Here is a 19,071-nt window from a genome sequence, read left to right on the forward strand (position 1 = left end):
CTGCCCCCCTACAGTCCCAGGGACCAGCCTGCATGGGCCCTGTGGGGAGTCGCGTCCCCCTCCCTCTGTACTCAGACCTCCCAAGGGAGTGGGGCCCCCTTGGAATACTCCAGATGGAGTCCCTGTAGGAGGTAGGGGATGGCAAGGCAATGTCCCGTCCACTCACCTGCAGCTCCAAATCCAGGCTCACCACCTGGTCGGCCACAGTCACCAGCAGGCCCGTCGGCTCTCCAGCTGCGTCCTTCTCCAGGATGATGGTGAAGTCTTCATCTCCAGGCTCCGGCTGGCAGACCTGGGCCAAGATGTAGGAGCAGGAGCCGTGCAGGTCGTAGGCATGTCCATCCAGGGAGACGTAGTGGATGCCCCCTTCAGCCAGGCAGTGGCCAGAGCCGTTGGGGTAGCAGGCCTGGATGCCGTTCTGCACTTTGCATTCCTCGTAGGGCCCACAGGCCACACCCTCCTGGCAGCTGACAAGGCCGTCTGGGCCGCATTCACAGTACCGCTCACACTCAGGGCCAGGGTAGAAGGTGGCACCCAGCGGGTAGTACTGGCCTTCGTGGAGGCAGCCACACTGGCCCAGGGGCACGCAGGTGTCACCACTGAGCACGTAACCAGCATCACAGAAGCAGCCCTCGCGGCATGTGGACTTGCAGCCCTCGGGTGCCGAGAGGGTGGGGCAGCTTACAGAGCAGGAGTCGCCACAGAGCTCGTAGTGACTGTGGGCTGGGCACTGAGGAGCTGCAGACACAAGATGGGCCTTGAGTAAGACCATCTGCCTCAGTGCGGGAGGGAAAGGGGTCCCACCCAGGGACCTCCCACGCAGTGATATGCATTATGCCCTATGACTTCTAAAGGTCCAGTGTCACACAGGATCTGCCTCTGCCATCTCAGATCCGGGGCCAGGTGCGATGGTGTCCCCACACATCTGCCCAAGTCTCTGATCCAACCTGCCTTGGTAGGTGGTGACCAGGAGAGGGTGCGGGAGAAACCAAACCTACAGCTCATGTCTGGTTATTTGATGCTGCCAGGATGAATTTGACTAAGGAGATCTGCCCAGCAGGAATGGCCAGGACATTGACTGACCAGGACTAACCTTGATTGTGGACCCAGCTGTCCCCAGGGATATGTCAGCCTGACCTTGGCTGTGCCTGCTCAGTTAGTCTCAGTACATCAAATAACCAGACACCCATGGCTCAGGGCACTCAGCCATTTCCCCACCCCTGGGAAGAGGGAAGACCCTTGTCCCAGACTCCTGGGGAAGAGAACACTGGGGTGGAAGTGGACAGAAGGAAAAAAAGCTTCTGCTGTGTGGACCAGGCAAAAACCAGGTACTCAGGCCCAGTGCAATGGATTGATTGATTAATCTTCCCATTGCAAGCACCGGGATCCCATATGGGTGCCAGTTCATGTCCTGGCTGCTCCAGTTCCCATCCAGCTCCCTGCTGCTTGTGGCCTGGGAAAGCAGTCGAGGATGTTCCAAAGCCTTGGGACCCTGCACCCGCATGGGAAACCATAAGTAATCTCCTGATTCCTGGCTTCAGATTGGCTCAGCTCCGGCCATGGCAGCCGTCTGGGGAGTGAACCAGTGAATAGAAGATCTTTCTGTCTCTTCTTCTCTCTGTAAATTTGCCTTTCCAATAGAAATAAACGAGTCTTAAGCAAACCAACCAACCAGGTACTCACCACAGAAGCCTGGCTGCCTCCACTCCTCCAGTTGCGCACCAGCGGCCTGGCAGGCTGTCACATAGGAGGCCACAGCAGTGCAGAGGCCACTCTCGTGGCCCTGAGTCTGGCAAGCGTCCAGCAAACAGCCCTGGAAGTACTGCTCCGGCGGCAGGAAGCTGTGGCAAGGGGCCAGTGGGCCTTTGGGGTCCGAGATCACACTGCAGGCATCTCTGAAGGCCTCCTGCTCCTCAGGCGTGCACGGCTCTGGGCATGACCCGGACTCACACACCCCACAGCCTGGTTCACCGCCCACTTGCCAGTCCTCTGGCCCTTTGTCGGTCAGGTCATCTGAGGGGTCCTGGTTGTAGTTCCCGCACAGGCCACAGAGGGCGTGGGCATACACGGAGGGCACATGGAGGCGCACGAAGCTGTCCCCGTAGCTCAGCGAGATCCCGGCGGCGGTGGTCACCACCACGTCGATGCCACTCAAGTACGCGTTCAAGCGCGAGTCCAGCTGGTAGGGCAGTGTCACTAACCGGCCATCCACCTGCGGGCATTGGAGAGGGGTGGAGCAGAAGTCAGCTGTGGGAACCACAGGTTGGAGTCCCAGCTTGACCAACTACAACATATGAGTAGCAATAACCAACATCTACCGACACCGGCTCTCTATGCCACCTGAAAGCTGCTGGTTTTGTAAGCCCATTTTACAGAGAAGTAGACTGTGGTTCAGAGGAAGGCAAACCACTGCCTAGAGCCATCTGGCTCCTAGGACTATGCTCAGACCCCAGATCAGCTTGTAAAACACATTCAGGGGTGTAATAGAGCTCTCACTAACCCAGGCAGCCCCAGCACTGGCACCTGCTCCTATCTGGCCCAAACCCCCTCCTCACCCTCCCGCCACTAGCTTCTCACCTGTAGCTGCTGAGGCCAGCTGGCGCTGAGGGTCAGGCTATGGCCATAGATATACAGAGTGACGCTGTGTGTGTAGCTGACAGCCTGGCTGCCCAGCTGCTGATTGGCCACAGTGACGTTGAACTTTTCGGTGCCTTCCGGCAGCTTGGAGCATGGCGCACTGAGCAGGTACTCGCAGGCGCCCTGGAAGTCGAACTGATGCCCATCCAGGGTGACGTAGTGGGGGTCACCCCAGGCCTGGCACTCGGCTATGCTTTCTGGCTGGCAGCTGTACTCGCCCGAGGACTGCAAGGCACACTCTTCACCTTTCCCGCACCTGGAGGACATGCAGATCAGCGAGCCACAGGCAGGTTCACAGCGGCACCGCTCGGAGCAGGTGGCGTCGGTCCAGAACTCGCTGCCCCTCTCATAGTAGATGCCGTTTTCCCAGCAGCCGCAGCCATCCTCCAGGGACACACAGCGGTCGCCACTCAGCACGAAGCCTGCGTCGCACTGGCAGCCCTCGACGCAGGGACCCTGGCAGAGGGCGGAGGTCGTGGTGTTCTCAGGGGATGAGCAGGTGGCTGGGCAGGGTGAGCCACAGAGCTCGTAGTGGCTGTGGTCAGGGCAGGTGATCTCTGTGGTGGGAAAGAGACGGGGCGGGGGGGGTGTTAGGATAGGATCCAGGTACATGGTGGGAAAACACAGAAGCAAAGAAGCAGACAGAGATGGAAAGAGACAGAGTCCCCACACACCCCACCCCAACAGAAGTGCCGAGGGCGAGACACCCAGTAAGAGAAGCAAAAGAAAGACCCAGAAAAATCAGTCTACGGCCATACCACCCTGAACGCGTCCAATCTTGTCTGATCTTGGAAGCTAAGCAGGGTTGGGCCTGGTTAGTACTTGGATGGGAGAAAGACCCAGAAAAATCAAGCAAGCACGGTCCAACAGGCCCGGCTGAGACAGCACCACCTACACCTCCCCAACCCCCTCCTGCTTCCTCTCCCATACTCACCACACTTGAGCTGCTTTCTCCAGTCCTGGAGCTCAGCGCCAGCAGCCTGGCAAAGAGCAGCATAGGCAGCCAGTGCCTTGCAAAGTATGTCCCGATCCCCGCCGCCCAGGCACACGTCTAGAACGCAGCCCTCGAAGTAGATGTCGGGTGGCACGTAAGAGTGGCACTTGGAGAAGAGGCCCTCGATTCCAGGGGCCAGGGGTCCGCAGAAATCAGAGCCCTGGTACTTCTTCTTCTGGTCCTCGGAACATGTTGGGCAGGACCCCTGGCACTCATCCCAGCACTGTGAGTCCCAGTCTGGGGTTTGCCAGCTGCCACCCCAGTCCGGGATGGAGGGGGCAGCTGTGCCATTGGGGAAGACTTGGTCGTTGCTGGGATCGCCATCCATGTTCCCACAGAGCCCGCACACTGCACCGAGGTAGCTGTTGGGCAGGGTCACCTCCACACGCCAGTCCCAGTCGTAGGTGACCTGCAGCCCGAAGTCGGTCACCAGTACTGCCTTAGAGACACCCTGGGTCACTGAGATCTGCCCATCGGCCAATGAAGCGGGCAACGTTGTCAACACGCCATTCACCTGGTGGAGGGTGGGGGAAGGGGATGCGTCAATCATTCCAGCCCTGGCCGCTGGCTTCCTGATGGAGGCTGGGGGGCTACGGCGGCCTTTCACATCATTGAAGGTCACATAGACATTTGACAAATATCATGACCGGGCCCTGGACAGGGGGAGCTCATGTCTGTTTCTTTTTCTGGCTCGTTCTTATTCTCTTTCTCTCGTTCTCTGTCGTGGGCTCTCCATCTTCTTCCTCTCTCTTGTCTCTCCCTGTGTCTTCGCCAGGGTCTACCTCTCTGGACTTTCACCTGTATCCAAGTTTCTCTCTTTTTTGGGGTGCCTGGTCTCGCTCCTGTCTCTGACCTTGTGTCTTTCCCCCCACTATACCCCTGCATGCTCTGTGCTTGGCTGTGTGTCTGGACAGCCCTCTCGACCAATCACTGGTCTCCAACCCTAACCCACACTGCACTCTTTCCCCGTGAGCTGCCGGGAAACCTGCATTGCTCTTCTCTGAGCAGAAACACATGCAGGCCCATCTCTCTGCCCTCTGTGTTTCTGCCTGTGTCTTGGAGCCTCTGCTTTGCTTGCTGGGTACTCATCGGGCACCTGTCACATACCATCTCATGGTAGGGTAATTGATGCCTTGTTCCTAGATGAGGGAGCTAAGGCCCAGCAGATGTAATCATTTGCCCATTATCACATACGGGAGCAGAGCTGGGATTCCAACTCAGCTCTACCAAGAGACAAACACTGAAGCCCTCAGTCCGGGACTAGATTTGTTCAGTTTTCAGGAAAAGGGAGAGGTATGCATGAAATATTGCTGTTTGGTGACCTAGGGGAAGACATGGAAACTTGTGCTTCCTAACGGGCCAGTTGGGGTTCATCTGGCCCTCTTGGTGGGGGGCGGGAGTGCGAATGGGGGGCCGTCCTGCTACACACACATACCCTGACTTTGCCGATCTCGCCCTTGTGGATGGAGATGTTCATGTCCAGGACAGTCACAGTAACCAGCTTCACGAAGGACACGGACGGGTTGCCTCGGTTTTCATTCTTGGTGGCGACAGCGAAGTGTGTCAGGTTCCCAGCATCCACACCCGGGCAGTCACCGACCTCTGCCAGCACGTAGCTGCAGGTGCCTTGGAAGTCAAAGTTGTAGCCGTCGAAGGAGTGGTAATGTGGGTCGCCCCACAGCCAGCATGTGGTTCCGGAGTTGGACACACACACGCCCTGGCCGTTCTGCTCCTTGCATGTTGATTGGGGAGGGCATGTCACGTCTTCGCACAGGTCTGGAGGCAGGGGAATAGGAGAGAAAACCTTGAGGGACCATCCACTGTAGACACAGCTGCTCCCAGCCCTGTGCCAGGCATGCCAGAGGACACTGGTTCACCCCTAAGACCCATGTCTCGGAAATCTCTGTGCCCAACTCCAAGGTCACAGGGAACTTTCTGGGATTGTAGCATTGCAGACCGAGGCCTGGGAACCCCCATGTATATGTCTCATGGCCTTGGAGGATAATCCAGACCTGTCTTATACTAAAGGTATATGACAGTGACTAAGGGATACCTAGTCCTGAAGGTTCCCATATACAAGGTTGCGGGAGTGGGGGGTCTCTGTTCCTGGCCCTGATAAACCCAGTCCAGGGACCCCCCCCACCTCACCCACCCGCCCACACAGGTTGAAGACCTCAGTCCTTAGCTGGTTGCAGGAACGGGCTGTTCCTTTCGGGACATCCCCTCATGTCCCTCCTCAGTGCCTGGCTCTGTGTCCTTTGTCCCTTCCCACCCCTGCCTCTGCCCCAGTCCCAGCCAAGCACCTTTGGTGACACAGCTCAAGACACCTCCCGAGGGCTGGCACAATTGCCCAGGCTCACAGCTGTGTGCCTGGCACGTCAGGACACCCTCATGGCAAACACACTCTTGCTGGCAGTTGTCAATCAGCACCGTCTGCTCTGGCTGTGGGGACACGAGGACACAAGGCGCAGCCCATCAGAGACTCTGCAGGTGGCAGTTAGGGACAGGAACAGGGGTCTCTCCCCTTGCCTGTGACCTTGGGACCCAATTCACTCATTCACTTCCATACATGGATTCATTCACTCATACATTCTCCAAACTCATGGTGTGGGGGGAAGCAGGGAATGGGTGACTCAGTGCCAACAGCCTGAGTGGGAAGCCACTCTGCTGTTTCCAAACTGTCCAACTCTGGGCAGATTCCTCATCTCATTCTTCCACATGATTCCAACATCTGCCTACGTAAGGCTATGAGTAGGACGTTTGAAGCACATAGGCAATAAAAAGAGGCTGCCTTGCTGTCATCCCAACCGGGACAAACGAGACTGAAGAAAGTTGCTGTACAGCGCAGAGAGGAGTGGACACACGGAGCTTTCCTCCATCGTCCTCTGCACATCCGACTGTTCTTGTAAGAAAACGTCAACAGCCACAGGCGGTGCGAGTATAGCACATATGATACAGCACTTAAAGCAGCTTCCGCATTTCTTCTTTACCACAGATGCGTTGTTGGCATCACTCATGGGACGAGAACGAGACAGGGTCCCTGCTCTCGCAGAGAGCTTACAGGGAGCCTCATGGCAGACACGTTCTTCCTCAGGTTGATGAAAAGGACCCATGGGGGCAGGTGCTTGCCCAGGAGCCTAAGCTGCTGCTTGAGGGATGGTGGGGAGGCACCTATATTTCACATGAGAGCTGGGTCTGTCGAGTCCCGGCTCTTCCATCCACTTCCTGCTAAGGCGGTGGCTCCAAGGCTCACGGAGGAGACCTGGATGGAGTTCCGGGTCCCAGCCCTGGCTGTTGTGGGCATTTGGACAGTGAGCCAGTGGGTGAATGATTTCTCTGCCTTTCAAATAAAATGAAAAATAAAAAAACATAAAATCATTTGCCCCCCCCCAAGGAAGCAACAGTGAGAGAGTGAAGGAGAGCAGCAGCATTGGCAGGGGTAGAGACATAATTTCCTCCTTGTCCAAGTCTGCGCTACAAAAGCCAAACTCGACCTGGGCAGTCAGGGGAGGAGTCAAAGTTATGCTTAGCAAGATCTTCTCCACAGGGGACCAGAGGGAAGAGCATGGGGCCAGGAGGGACGGAGGTGGGGAAGACTGGGTCAAGGGCTGCCTCACAGTGGGGAGGATGAGAGTCACTGATGCACTATGGGGCTGAGGGGAGGTAAGAGGGGGACCCAGGAGGCTGTCTCCAGTGCTCCTCCTGGGGTGGGAAAGGCTGGGTTCCTACCTCGAAGTTGATGCCATTGTGGTAGCAGCCACACTCCTGGGCGGGCACACACGATGTGCCATTGTAGAAGAAGTTGGGGTTACATTGGCAGCCCTCCGCACAGCCATCCGGGCAGTTGAGAGAGGCATTGCGAGCCGAGCAGCTCTGGGAGCAGGTGTCGGCGCACAGCTCATAGTGGCTGTTGGGGGGGCACTTCAGCGCTGCAAGTAAGGGGGATGCCTGTCAGAGCTCCTGCACAGGGAGGGAGGACCCCCCCCCCGGGGCCTCCAATCCCTCAACAGCATCCCCTTCCCAACCCTGCTTCCCTCAGGGTCGTTCCCCCCACCACCATATCCCTCTCACTCACGACAGAAAGTGTCATTCCTCCAGGAATCCACTTGGCCGCCAGCTGCCTGGCAAGCACTCACGTAGGCATGGAGGTTGCTGCACAGGATATCTAGGCTACCCTCAGACTGGCAGAGGTCAAAGACACAGTCCTTCAAGAAGCCGGTGGGGTCCAGCAGGGCGTGGCAGGAGGCCAGCGGGCCTGTGGCACTAGTGAGGAACCCGCAGTATTCTTCGCCCTTGTATTGTGTCTCCAGCTCCTCGCTGCACTGGTTGTCCTCACAGATGTCACCATCCCAGGTGCTGCAGTCGGGGGGTGGCTGGCAGGATGAGCCTGGCACGTCCTCCTCCCAGGAGTTGCCAAAGTCATTGGGGTTGGTCGCCTGTGAGCCATCAGGCTTCTGGAAGTCATCTGTGGGGTTGCCATTGTAGTCTCCGCACAGGCCACACAAGTGCTGTTGGTAGCTGCCCGGGACAGTAACCCGCACGTAGTACATGAGGTCATAAGCCACGCGCAGGCCAAAGTCGGTCTCTACCACCATGTCAGACCCATGCTGGTAAATGCGGATCTGGCCCTCCTCCAACTCCACGGGCGGTGTCAGGGCCACGCCGTTCACCTGGCAGACAGGAGGAGCATGCTATAAGAGGTGCCCACTAGAACCTCCCTACCTGACAGGAAAGGCCTATGGGGATTCCCTCTCTGATTTCAGTTTCTGCATTTATGAAATGGGTATAACAACAGGGTCTAGTAGGGAGACTGAACAGCACCACCCTTTCCCCAACACATATGTCTACTCAATCTCAAAATGTGAATTTAGGAGGTTGGTGTTGTAGTACAGCAAGTTAAGCCACTGCTGGTGCCACCATATCCCATATGGGCACCAGTTAGATCATGCCAGGTCCATTTCTAAAGCAGCTCCCTGCTAATGTACCTGGGAAAGCAGCGGAGGAGGCACCAAGTGTTTGGGCCCCTGCACTCATGTGTGAAACCCGTATACAATTCCCTGTGCCTGGTTTCAACCTGGTACAGCTCCAAGCACTGCAAGTCTTTGGGGAGTAAACCAGCAGATGGAGGGAAGGGCTTTCTCTCTCAGTCTCTGTCTCCTTGTTGTCCCCATGCTGACCAGTGGCCAGCAGGACCTAGAATCAGCCTATGTCTATTGGTAAGGCTGTTGCTGATGGTGCTACAGATATTAAGACCACAAGTTCCTCTGATACACATGGTCTAATCTCCTTGGAACGTGCCCGATCTTTGAATATTTGCAACCGCAGAGTACAACCTGATCCAGCTAATTAGCACCAACACAGTAAGGTGGTAGGGGTAAGAACATGGAGGAGGAGGGGGGAATATCCCATAGCACAAACAACAGGAAGCAGGGAACCTGCTGGGTGCAGACTGGATAGACAGAATGAGGAGGGAATAGACCATGCCCAAATACGAGTCCCATGCATTTATTCTTACCAAAACCTTCGGCTGGTTCTGCTCCAAGAAAATGGTATAGTTCCCGATTAAGACGGTGATGGCCTTGGTAGCACTGACATATCCGTTGCCCCAGGGCTCATTTTCCTGCAAGACGGTGAATTCTGCCAGATCAGAATGGTTCCCACAACTCTTAGCCAGCACGTACACACAAGCGCCCATGAAATCGAAATAGCGGCCGTCGAAGCTAACATAGTGTGGGTCTCCAGAGGCCTGGCAGGTGGCAGAACTCACGGGCACGCAGCCCAAGACACCATCAGACACCTGGCAGATCTCCTGTGGGCCACAGGAGGAGGGCTCGCAGGACAGCTGGCCTCCCGCCTGGCAGGTGCAGAGGGAGTCACACTCGGGGCCAGGGTAGAAGGTCTGGCCTGGCGGGTGGTAGATGCCATCGTGAACACAGCCACAGGATTCTGGGGCCACGCACGAGTTGCCGCTGAGCACAAAACCATCGTCGCACACACAACTCTCGTAGCACGCAGAGCCACAGGCTCCGGTCACCGTGAGGTTCCCGCAGGTGGGCTGGCAGCCTTGGGCACACACCTCGTAGTGGCTGTGTTCTGGGCACTTGGATGCTGTAGCAGAGACAGGGAGGCCATCCGTCAACACTTCCCGTTCCGACGTACACTCTGGGACCCTCACACCTCCGTGTGCACTCACACGCGCTCACACACGCAGAAACACTCACACCACGAGCCGCCCCATGGCCCAGTGCGGCCTGGGGAACACGCTTGACCGCTGGGACACTGATGATGACCGTTCGTTTCAGTCCAACAGCACTTTGGACTAACATCGTAGGCCCCATCAAGTTGGCTCTGAGCTGATACACGGGACCAGACTGAAACATCCACTTGCGTGTGTACGGACATGCTGCCTATGCATCTGGCGCTCTTTGCGTCTTCCTTCCGCATTGCAATGAAAGCAGGATTTGGTCACATTCGTAATATCAACTTGTTGCAGCTTTACAGCTGCTGCAAGAGTACTAAACCAATACCGGCACAACGGAAGGAAACATGTGCCCCTCTCGAAGAACTCTCCTGTCTCACTCAGGTCAATCCAAATTCCAAACCCTTCACTGTCTCAGACAGCAGCTCTTGACAAACCAGAATTTCACATGGCACACACCAGGCCTCTTTCTACCCCTGTGCCCACCCAAGTGCATGAGTCATCCCTTGCTGCCTCCAGGGTGCACCTCAACGGGACGATGGGTCGGAAACAGAGCCCAGGCGGGAACACGTGGTTCTCCAACCTTCCGGGCGAGCAGAAGTCTCGGCTGACCACGTCTGTGCCCATGGCCACAGCCCGTCTCTCACCCAGAGTGACCGAGGATGCTCTCCTGAGCGGGGCAGGCCAGCTGGGCACCAGGAGGACTTGCTTAGGGCTGGGGCTATTCAAAACAGTAGCACTGCCGCTTCATCTCTGAGTGACAGCTGTCAGGTGGGAGTCAGGCAAGGTGCCACTGACGGGATGTCAGCTGTCCTTCCCAGACATCGGCGGCATGCCAATCCTCTGGGACACTCGAGTTGCCATCATCCCAGGCTTGGAACCTCAACCTTCCGAATCTCCCTCTTTTCGTCTGTAGGCTCAGTATAATCACAGTGGCTACATCAGGGGGCTCTTAAAGCAGGAACGGAACGGATGACATCACATGTCAACGGGCAGACAGAAGGCTGCCACCTCCTACCCACAAGCACGCACAGGCAACACACACACACACACAGCTGCCACTGCGGCTACTCACGGCAAAACGTTTCGTTCCTCCAGGGGTACACGGTGGCCCCGGCAGCCTGGCACGCGGCAGCGTATGCCACCAATGTGTCACACGCCAGATCAGGTTGGTCTGGTACCAGGCAGAGGTCATAGACACAGTCGTGCACAGCGCCCTGGGGATCCAGGTGTTGGTGACACTCCCGGAAGGGACCGTCGGGGTCGGCCAGGATTCCACACTTCTCCTTCTTCTCCACCTGGTCGTTCACCATCTGGTCCAGGTTGGGACATTCCGGGGATCCAGTCGCTTCACAGCCCGGGCCCGTCTCCTCCTCCTGCCAGCTGTTCCCAAAGTCTGTGGCATCAGTCGTTTGGCTGCCATTCCGCAGAGTCAAGTCGTCGTTGGGGTCCTCGTTGAAGTTCCCGCACAGACCACACATGGCATCTGTGTAGCTGCTGGGCACCTTGACAGTCACTAGAGCATCCCAGTTGAAGGTGACAGTCAGGCCAAAGTCGGTGTGGACCACGGCGTTGTTGCCCAGGCGGTTCACCTGCGCGCGCCCTCCAGCGGCCTCAAACGGAGGGTACTGAAGCACGCCATCCACCTGGGAGACAGGGGAGGAGACCAGAAGGATGAGGAGGGTCAGCTAGCTGGTCTTCCTGCATGCGCGGGTGGCTACCATGTGTCCGGGCTGTGCTCAGCCCCACCATGCACCTTGGCACCTGCTGCTGCTCCTGCCTGGAACCCCTGCCATCCAACCCCTCACTCTCCAGGCAGCACCTGAAACCCACACCTCTCAGCCAGCATGCTCTGCGCCTGCCTCCCACCACCCCACAGCTCGGCTCGCCCCGCACCTCCCCTTCCTCTGCTGCAGCCCTGCTACTTTCCTCACCAGCAGCAACTCTCCCAGCTCAGCCCGACCCAGGACCTTCACACCAAAATCCTTCTCCTTTCCCATTCCCTCACCCTTTCCTCAAACGCAGCGACACCCACTCACTGCCCCTGCAAGCCTGAGGGATTTGCCTGCCTTTGCCCTTAGCTTACCATCACTTGTCCTGGCTTCTGCCGGCTCATGACCAACTCCACGCCGTACACCTCCACCCGCACGGCGCCCGTGTAGCTCACGGCCTGGCTGCCCCGATGCTCATTCTCCACCAGCACCCGGAACTCGGGCAGCGTCATGTTTGAGCCGCACGTGCCCGCCAGCAGGTACACACAGGCGCCCATGAAGTCGTAGCGGCGGCCGTCGAAGGTCACGTAGTGTGGGTCTCCAGAGGCCTGGCAGGTGGCAGAACTCACGGGCACGCAGCCCAAGACACCATCAGACACCTGGCAGATCTCCTGTGGGCCACAGGAGGAGGGCTCGCAGGACAGCTGGCCTCCCGCCTGGCAGGTGCAGAGGGAGTCACACTCGGGGCCAGGGTAGAAGGTCTGGCCTGGCGGGTGGTAGATGCCATCGTGAACACAGCCACAGGATTCTGGGGCCACGCACGAGTTGCCGCTGAGCACAAAACCATCGTCGCACACACAACTCTCGTAGCACGCAGAGCCACAGGCTCCGGTCACCGTGAGGTTCCCGCAGGTGGGCTGGCAGCCTTGGGCACACACCTCGTAGTGGCTGTGTTCTGGGCACTTGGATGCTGTAGCAGAGACAGGGAGGCCATCCGTCAACACTTCCCGTTCCGACGTACACTCTGGGACCCTCACACCTCCGTGTGCACTCACACGCGCTCACACACGCAGAAACACTCACACCACGAGCCGCCCCATGGCCCAGTGCGGCCTGGGGAACACGCTTGACCGCTGGGACACTGATGATGACTGTTCGTTTCAGTCCAACAGCACTTTGGACTAACATCGTAGGCCCCATCAAGTTGGCTCTGAGCTGATACACGGGACCAGACTGAAACATCCACTTGCGTGTGTACGGACATGCTGCCTATGCATCTGGCGCTCTTTGCGTCTTCCTTCCGCATTGCAATGAAAGCAGGATTTGGTCACATTCGTAATATCAACTTGTTGCAGCTTAACAGCTGCTGCAAGAGTACTAAACCAATACCGGCACAACGGAAGGAAACATGTGCCCCTCTCGAAGAACTCTCCTGTCTCACTCGGGTCAATCCAAATTCCAAACCCTTCACTGTCTCAGACAGCAGCTCTTGACAAACCAGAATTTCACATGGCACACACCAGGCCTCTTTCTACCCCTGTGCCCACCCAAGTGCATGAGTCATCCCTTGCTGCCTCCAGGGTGCACCTCAACGGGACGATGGGTCGGAAACAGAGCCCAGGCGGGAACACGTGGTTCTCCAACCTTCCGGGCGAGCAGAAGTCTCGGCTGACCACGTCTGTGCCCATGGCCACAGCCCGTCTCTCACCCAGAGTGACCGAGGATGCTCTCCTGAGCGGGGCAGGCCAGCTGGGCACCAGGAGGACTTGCTTAGGGCTGGGGCTATTCAAAACAGTAGCACTGCCGCTTCATCTCTGAGTGACAGCTGTCAGGTGGGAGTCAGGCAAGGTGCCACTGATGGGATGTCAGCTGTCCTTCCCAGACATCAGCGGCATGCCAATCCTCTGGGACACTCGAGTTGCCATCATCCCAGGCTTGGAACCTCAACCTTCCGAATCTCCCTCTTTTCGTCTGTAGGCTCAGTATAATCACAGTGGCTACATCAGGGGGCTCTTAAAGCAGGAAGGGAACGGATGACATCACATGTCAACGGGCAGACAGAAGGCTGCCACCTCCTACCCACAAGCACGCACAGGCAACGCACACACACACAGAGCTGCCACTGCGGCTACTCACGGCAAAACGTTTCGTTCCTCCAGGGGTACACGGTGGCCCCGGCAGCCTGGCACGCGGCAGCGTATGCCACCAATGTGTCACACGCCAGATCAGGTTGGTCTGGTACCAGGCAGAGGTCATAGACACAGTCGTGCACAGCGCCCTGGGGATCCAGGTGTTGGTGACACTCCCGGAAGGGACCGTCGGGGTCGGCCAGGATTCCACACTTCTCCTTCTTCTCCACCTGGTCGTTCACCATCTGGTCCAGGTTGGGACATTCCGGGGATCCAGTCGCTTCACAGCCCGGGCCCGTCTCCTCCTCCTGCCAGCTGTTCCCAAAGTCTGTGGCATCAGTCGTTTGGCTGCCATTCCGCAGAGTCAAGTCGTCGTTGGGGTCCTCGTTGAAGTTCCCGCACAGACCACACATGGCATCTGTGTAGCTGCTGGGCACCTTGACAGTCACTAGAGCATCCCAGTTGAAGGTGACAGTCAGGCCAAAGTCGGTGTGGACCACGGCGTTGTTGCCCAGGCGGTTCACCTGCGCGCGCCCTCCAGCGGCCTCAAACGGAGGGTACTGAAGCACGCCATCCACCTGGGAGACAGGGGAGGAGACCAGAAGGATGAGGAGGGTCAGCTAGCTGGTCTTCCTGCATGCGCGGGTGGCTACCATGTGTCCGGGCTGTGCTCAGCCCCACCATGCACCTTGGCACCTGCTGCTGCTCCTGCCTGGAACCCCTGCCATCCAACCCCTCACTCTCCAGGCAGCACCTGAAACCCACACCTCTCAGCCAGCATGCTCTGCGCCTGCCTCCCACCACCCCACAGCTCGGCTCGCCCCGCACCTCCCCTTCCTCTGCTGCAGCCCTGCTACTTTCCTCACCAGCAGCAACTCTCCCAGCTCAGCCCGACCCAGGACCTTCACACCAAAATCCTTCTCCTTTCCCATTCCCTCACCCTTTCCTCAAACGCAGCGACACCCACTCACTGCCCCTGCAAGCCTGAGGGATTTGCCTGCCTTTGCCCTTAGCTTACCATCACTTGTCCTGGCTTCTGCCGGCTCATGACCAACTCCACGCCGTACACCTCCACCCGCACGGCGCCCGTGTAGCTCACGGCCTGGCTGCCCCGATGCTCATTCTCCACCAGCACCCGGAACTCGGGCAGCGTCATGTTTGAGCCGCACGTGCCCGCCAGCAGGTACACACAGGCGCCCATGAAGTCGTAGCGGCGGCCGTCGAAGGTCACGTAGTGTGGGTCTCCAGAGGCCTGGCAGGTGGCAGAACTCACGGGCACGCAGCCCAAGACACCATCAGACACCTGGCAGATCTCCTGTGGGCCACAGGAGGAGGGCTCGCAGGACAGCTGGCCTCCCGCCTGGCAGGTGCAGAGGGAGTCACACTCGGGGCCAGGGTAGAAGGTCTGGCCTGGCGGGTGGTAGATGCCATCGTGAACACAGCCACAGGATTCTGGGGCCACGCACGAGTTGCCGCTGAGCACAAAACCATCGTCGCACACACAACTCTCGTAGCACGCAGAGCCACAGGCTCCGGTCACCGTGAGGTTCCCGCAGGTGGGCTGGCAGCCTTGGGCACACACCTCGTAGTGGCTGTGTTCTGGGCACTTGGATGCTGTAGCAGAGACAGGGAGGCCATCCGTCAACACTTCCCGTTCCGACGTACACTCTGGGACCCTCACACCTCCGTGTGCACTCACACGTGCTCACACACGCAGAAACACTCACACCACGAGCCGCCCCATGGCCCAGTGCGGCCTGGGGAACACGCTTGACCGCTGGGACACTGATGATGACCGTTCGTTTCAGTCCAACAGCACTTTGGACTAACATCGTAGGCCCCATCAAGTTGGCTCTGAGCTGATACACGGGACCAGACTGAAACATCCACTTGCGTGTGTACGGACATGCTGCCTATGCATCTGGCGCTCTTTGCGTCTTCCTTCCGCATTGCAATGAAAGCAGGATTTGGTCACATTCGTAATATCAACTTGTTGCAGCTTTACAGCTGCTGCAAGAGTACTAAACCAATACCGGCACAACGGAAGGAAACATGTGCCCCTCTCGAAGAACTCTCCTGTCTCACTTGGGTCACTCCAAATTCCAAACCCTTCACTGTCTCAGACAGCAGCTCTTGACAAACCAGAATTTCACATGGCACACACCAGGCCTCTTTCTACCCCTGTGCCCACCCAAGTGCATGAGTCATCCCTTGCTGCCTCCAGGGTACACCTCAACAGGACGATGGGTCGGAAACAGCCCAGGCGGGAATACGTGGTTCTCCAACCTTCCGGGCGAGCAGAAGTCTCGGCTGACCACGTCTGTGCCCATGGCCACAGCCCGGCTCTCACCCAGAGTGACCGAGGATGCTCTCCTGAGCGGGGCAGGCCAGCTGGGCACCAGGAGGACTTGCTTAGGGCTGGGGCTATTCAAAACAGTAGCACTGCCGCTTCATCTCTGAGTGACAGCTGTCAGGTGGGAGTCAGGCAAGGTGCCACTGACGGGATGTCAGCTGTCCTTCCCAGACATCGGCGGCATGCCAATCCTCTGGGACACTCGAGTTGCCATCATCCCAGGCTTGGAACCTCAACCTTCCGAATCTCCCTCTTTTCGTCTGTAGGCTCAGTATAATCACAGTGGCTACATCAGGGGGCTCTTAAAGCAGGAACGGAACGGATGACATCACATGTCAACGGGCAGACAGAGGGCTGCCACCTCCTACCCACAAGCACGCACAGGCAACGCACACACACACACACACACACACACACACACACACACACAGAGCTGCCACTGCGGCTACTCACGGCAAAACGTTTCGTTCCTCCAGGGGTACACGGTGGCCCCGGCAGCCTGGCACGCGGCAGCGTATGCCACCAATGTGTCACACGCCAGATCAGGTTGGTCTGGTACCAGGCAGAGGTCATAGACACAGTCGTGCACAGCGCCCTGGGGATCCAGGTGTTGGTGACACTCCCGGAAGGGACCGTCGGGGTCGGCCAGGATTCCACACTTCTCCTTCTTCTCCACCTGGTCGTTCACCATCTGGTCCAGGTTGGGACATTCCGGGGATCCAGTCGCTTCACAGCCCGGGCCCGTCTCCTCCTCCTGCCAGCTGTTCCCAAAGTCTGTGGCATCAGTCGTTTGGCTGCCATTCCGCAGAGTCAAGTCGTCGTTGGGGTCCTCGTTGAAGTTCCCGCACAGACCACACATGGCATCTGTGTAGCTGCTGGGCACCTTGACAGTCACTAGAGCATCCCAGTTGAAGGTGACAGTCAGGCCAAAGTCGGTGTGGACCACGGCGTTGTTGCCCAGGCGGTTCACCTGCACGCGCCCTCCAGCGGCCTCAAACGGAGGGTACTGAAGCACGCCATCCACCTGGGAGACAGGGGAGGAGACCAGAAGGATGAGGAGGGTCAGCTAGCTGGTCTTCCTGCATGCGCGGGTGGCTACCATGTGTCCGGGCTGTGCTCAGCCCCACCATGCACCTTGGCACCTGCTGCTGCTCCTGCCTGGAACCCCTGCCATCCAACCCCTCACTCTCCAGGCAGCACCTGAAACCCACACCTCTCAGCCAGCATGCTCTGCGCCTGCCTCCCACCACCCCACAGCTCGGCTCGCCCCGCACCTCCCCTTCCTCTGCTGCAGCCCTGCTACTTTCCTCACCAGCAGCAACTCTCCCAGCTCAGCCCGACCCAGGACCTTCACACCAAAATCCTTCTCCTTTCCCATTCCCTCACCCTTTCCTCAAACGCAGCGACACCCACTCACTGCCCCTGCAAGCCTGAGGGATTTGCCTGCCTTTGCCCTTAGCTTACCATCACTTGTCCTGGCTTCTGCCGGCTCATGACCAACTCCACGCCGTACACCTCCACCCGCACGGCGCCCGTGTAGCTCACGGCCTGGCTGCCCCGATGCTCATTCTCCACCAGCACCCGGAACTCGGGCAGCGTCATGTTTGAGCCGCACGTGCCCGCCAGCAGGTACACACAGGCGCCCATGAAGTCGTAGCGGCGGCCGTCGAAGGTCACGTAGTGTGGGTCTCCAGAGGCCTGGCAGGTGGCAGAACTCACGGGCACGCAGCCCAAGACACCATCAGACACCTGGCAGATCTCCTGTGGGCCACAGGAGGAGGGCTCGCAGGACAGCTGGCCTCCCGCCTGGCAGGTGCAGAGGGAGTCACACTCGGGGCCAGGGTAGAAGGTCTGGCCTGGCGGGTGGTAGATGCCATCGTGAACACAGCCACAGGATTCTGGGGCCACGCACGAGTTGCCGCTGAGCACAAAACCATCGTCGCACACACAACTCTCGTAGCACGCAGAGCCACAGGCTCCGGTCACCGTGAGGTTCCCGCAGGTGGGCTGGCAGCCTTGGGCACACACCTCGTAGTGGCTGTGTTCTGGGCACTTGGATGCTGTAGCAGAGACAGGGAGGCCATCCGTCAACACTTCCCGTTCCGACGTACACTCTGGGACCCTCACACCTCCGTGTGCACTCACACGCGCTCACACACGCAGAAACACTCACACCACGAGCCGCCCCATGGCCCAGTGCGGCCTGGGGAACACGCTTGACCGCTGGGACACTGATGATGACCGTTCGTTTCAGTCCAACAGCACTTTGGACTAACATCGTAGGCCCCATCAAGTTGGCTCTGAGCTGATACACGGGACCAGACTGAAACATCCACTTGCGTGTGTACGGACATGCTGCCTATGCATCTGGCGCTCTTTGCGTCTTCCTTCCGCATTGCAATGAAAGCAGGATTTGGTCACATTCGTAATATCAACTTGTTGCAGCTTTACAGCTGCTGCAAGAGTACTAAACCAATACCGGCACAACGGAAGGAAACATGTGCCCCTCTCGAAGAACTCTCCTGTCTCACTTGGGTCACTCCAAATTCCAAACCCTTCACTGTCTCAGACAGCAGCTCTTGACAAACCAGAATTTCACATGGCACACACCAGGCCTCTTTCTACCCCTGTGCCCACCCAAGTGCATGAGTCATCCCTTGCTGCCTCCAGGGTACACCTCAACAGGACGATGGGTCGGAAACAGCCCAGGCGGGAATACGTGGTTCTCCAACCTTCCGGGCGAGCAGAAGTCTCGGCTGACCACGTCTGTGCCCATGGCCACAGCCCGGCTCTCACCCAGAGTGACCGAGGATGCTCTCCTGAGCGGGGCAGGCCAGCTGGGCACCAGGAGGACTTGCTTAGGGCTGGGGCTATTCAAAACAGTAGCACTGCCGCTTCATCTCTGAGTGACAGCTGTCAGGTGGGAGTCAGGCAAGGTGCCACTGACGGGATGTCAGCTGTCCTTCCCAGACATCGGCGGCATGCCAATCCTCTGGGACACTCGAGTTGCCATCATCCCAGGCTTGGAACCTCAACCTTCCGAATCT

General features: G+C 58.2%; 1 protein-coding gene across 1 annotated transcript in view; it reads right to left on the reverse strand.

The window, feature by feature from the left end:
• The window catches only part of FCGBP (Fc gamma binding protein), a 67,789-nt gene that overhangs the window by 4,222 nt on the left and 44,496 nt on the right, over window positions 1-19,071 (reverse strand). Inside the window, exons 30-44 of the mRNA XM_058673924.1 lie at window positions 17,489-18,084; window positions 16,478-17,048; window positions 14,690-15,285; window positions 13,679-14,249; window positions 11,917-12,512; window positions 10,906-11,476; window positions 9,147-9,739; window positions 7,707-8,301; window positions 7,361-7,560; window positions 5,935-6,073; window positions 5,067-5,407; window positions 3,572-4,145; window positions 2,578-3,194; window positions 1,684-2,212; window positions 167-738 (exon numbers count right to left, since the gene is read on the reverse strand). Of these exons, the coding sequence (XP_058529907.1) occupies window positions 167-738; window positions 1,684-2,212; window positions 2,578-3,194; window positions 3,572-4,145; window positions 5,067-5,407; window positions 5,935-6,073; window positions 7,361-7,560; window positions 7,707-8,301; window positions 9,147-9,739; window positions 10,906-11,476; window positions 11,917-12,512; window positions 13,679-14,249; window positions 14,690-15,285; window positions 16,478-17,048; window positions 17,489-18,084 (7,661 nt within the window). The remainder of the gene's footprint in view (window positions 1-166; window positions 739-1,683; window positions 2,213-2,577; window positions 3,195-3,571; window positions 4,146-5,066; window positions 5,408-5,934; window positions 6,074-7,360; window positions 7,561-7,706; window positions 8,302-9,146; window positions 9,740-10,905; window positions 11,477-11,916; window positions 12,513-13,678; window positions 14,250-14,689; window positions 15,286-16,477; window positions 17,049-17,488; window positions 18,085-19,071) is intronic.

This window comes from Ochotona princeps, chromosome 16, assembly GCF_030435755.1.
Source record: "Ochotona princeps isolate mOchPri1 chromosome 16, mOchPri1.hap1, whole genome shotgun sequence".
Lineage (NCBI taxonomy): Eukaryota > Metazoa > Chordata > Mammalia > Lagomorpha > Ochotonidae > Ochotona > Ochotona princeps.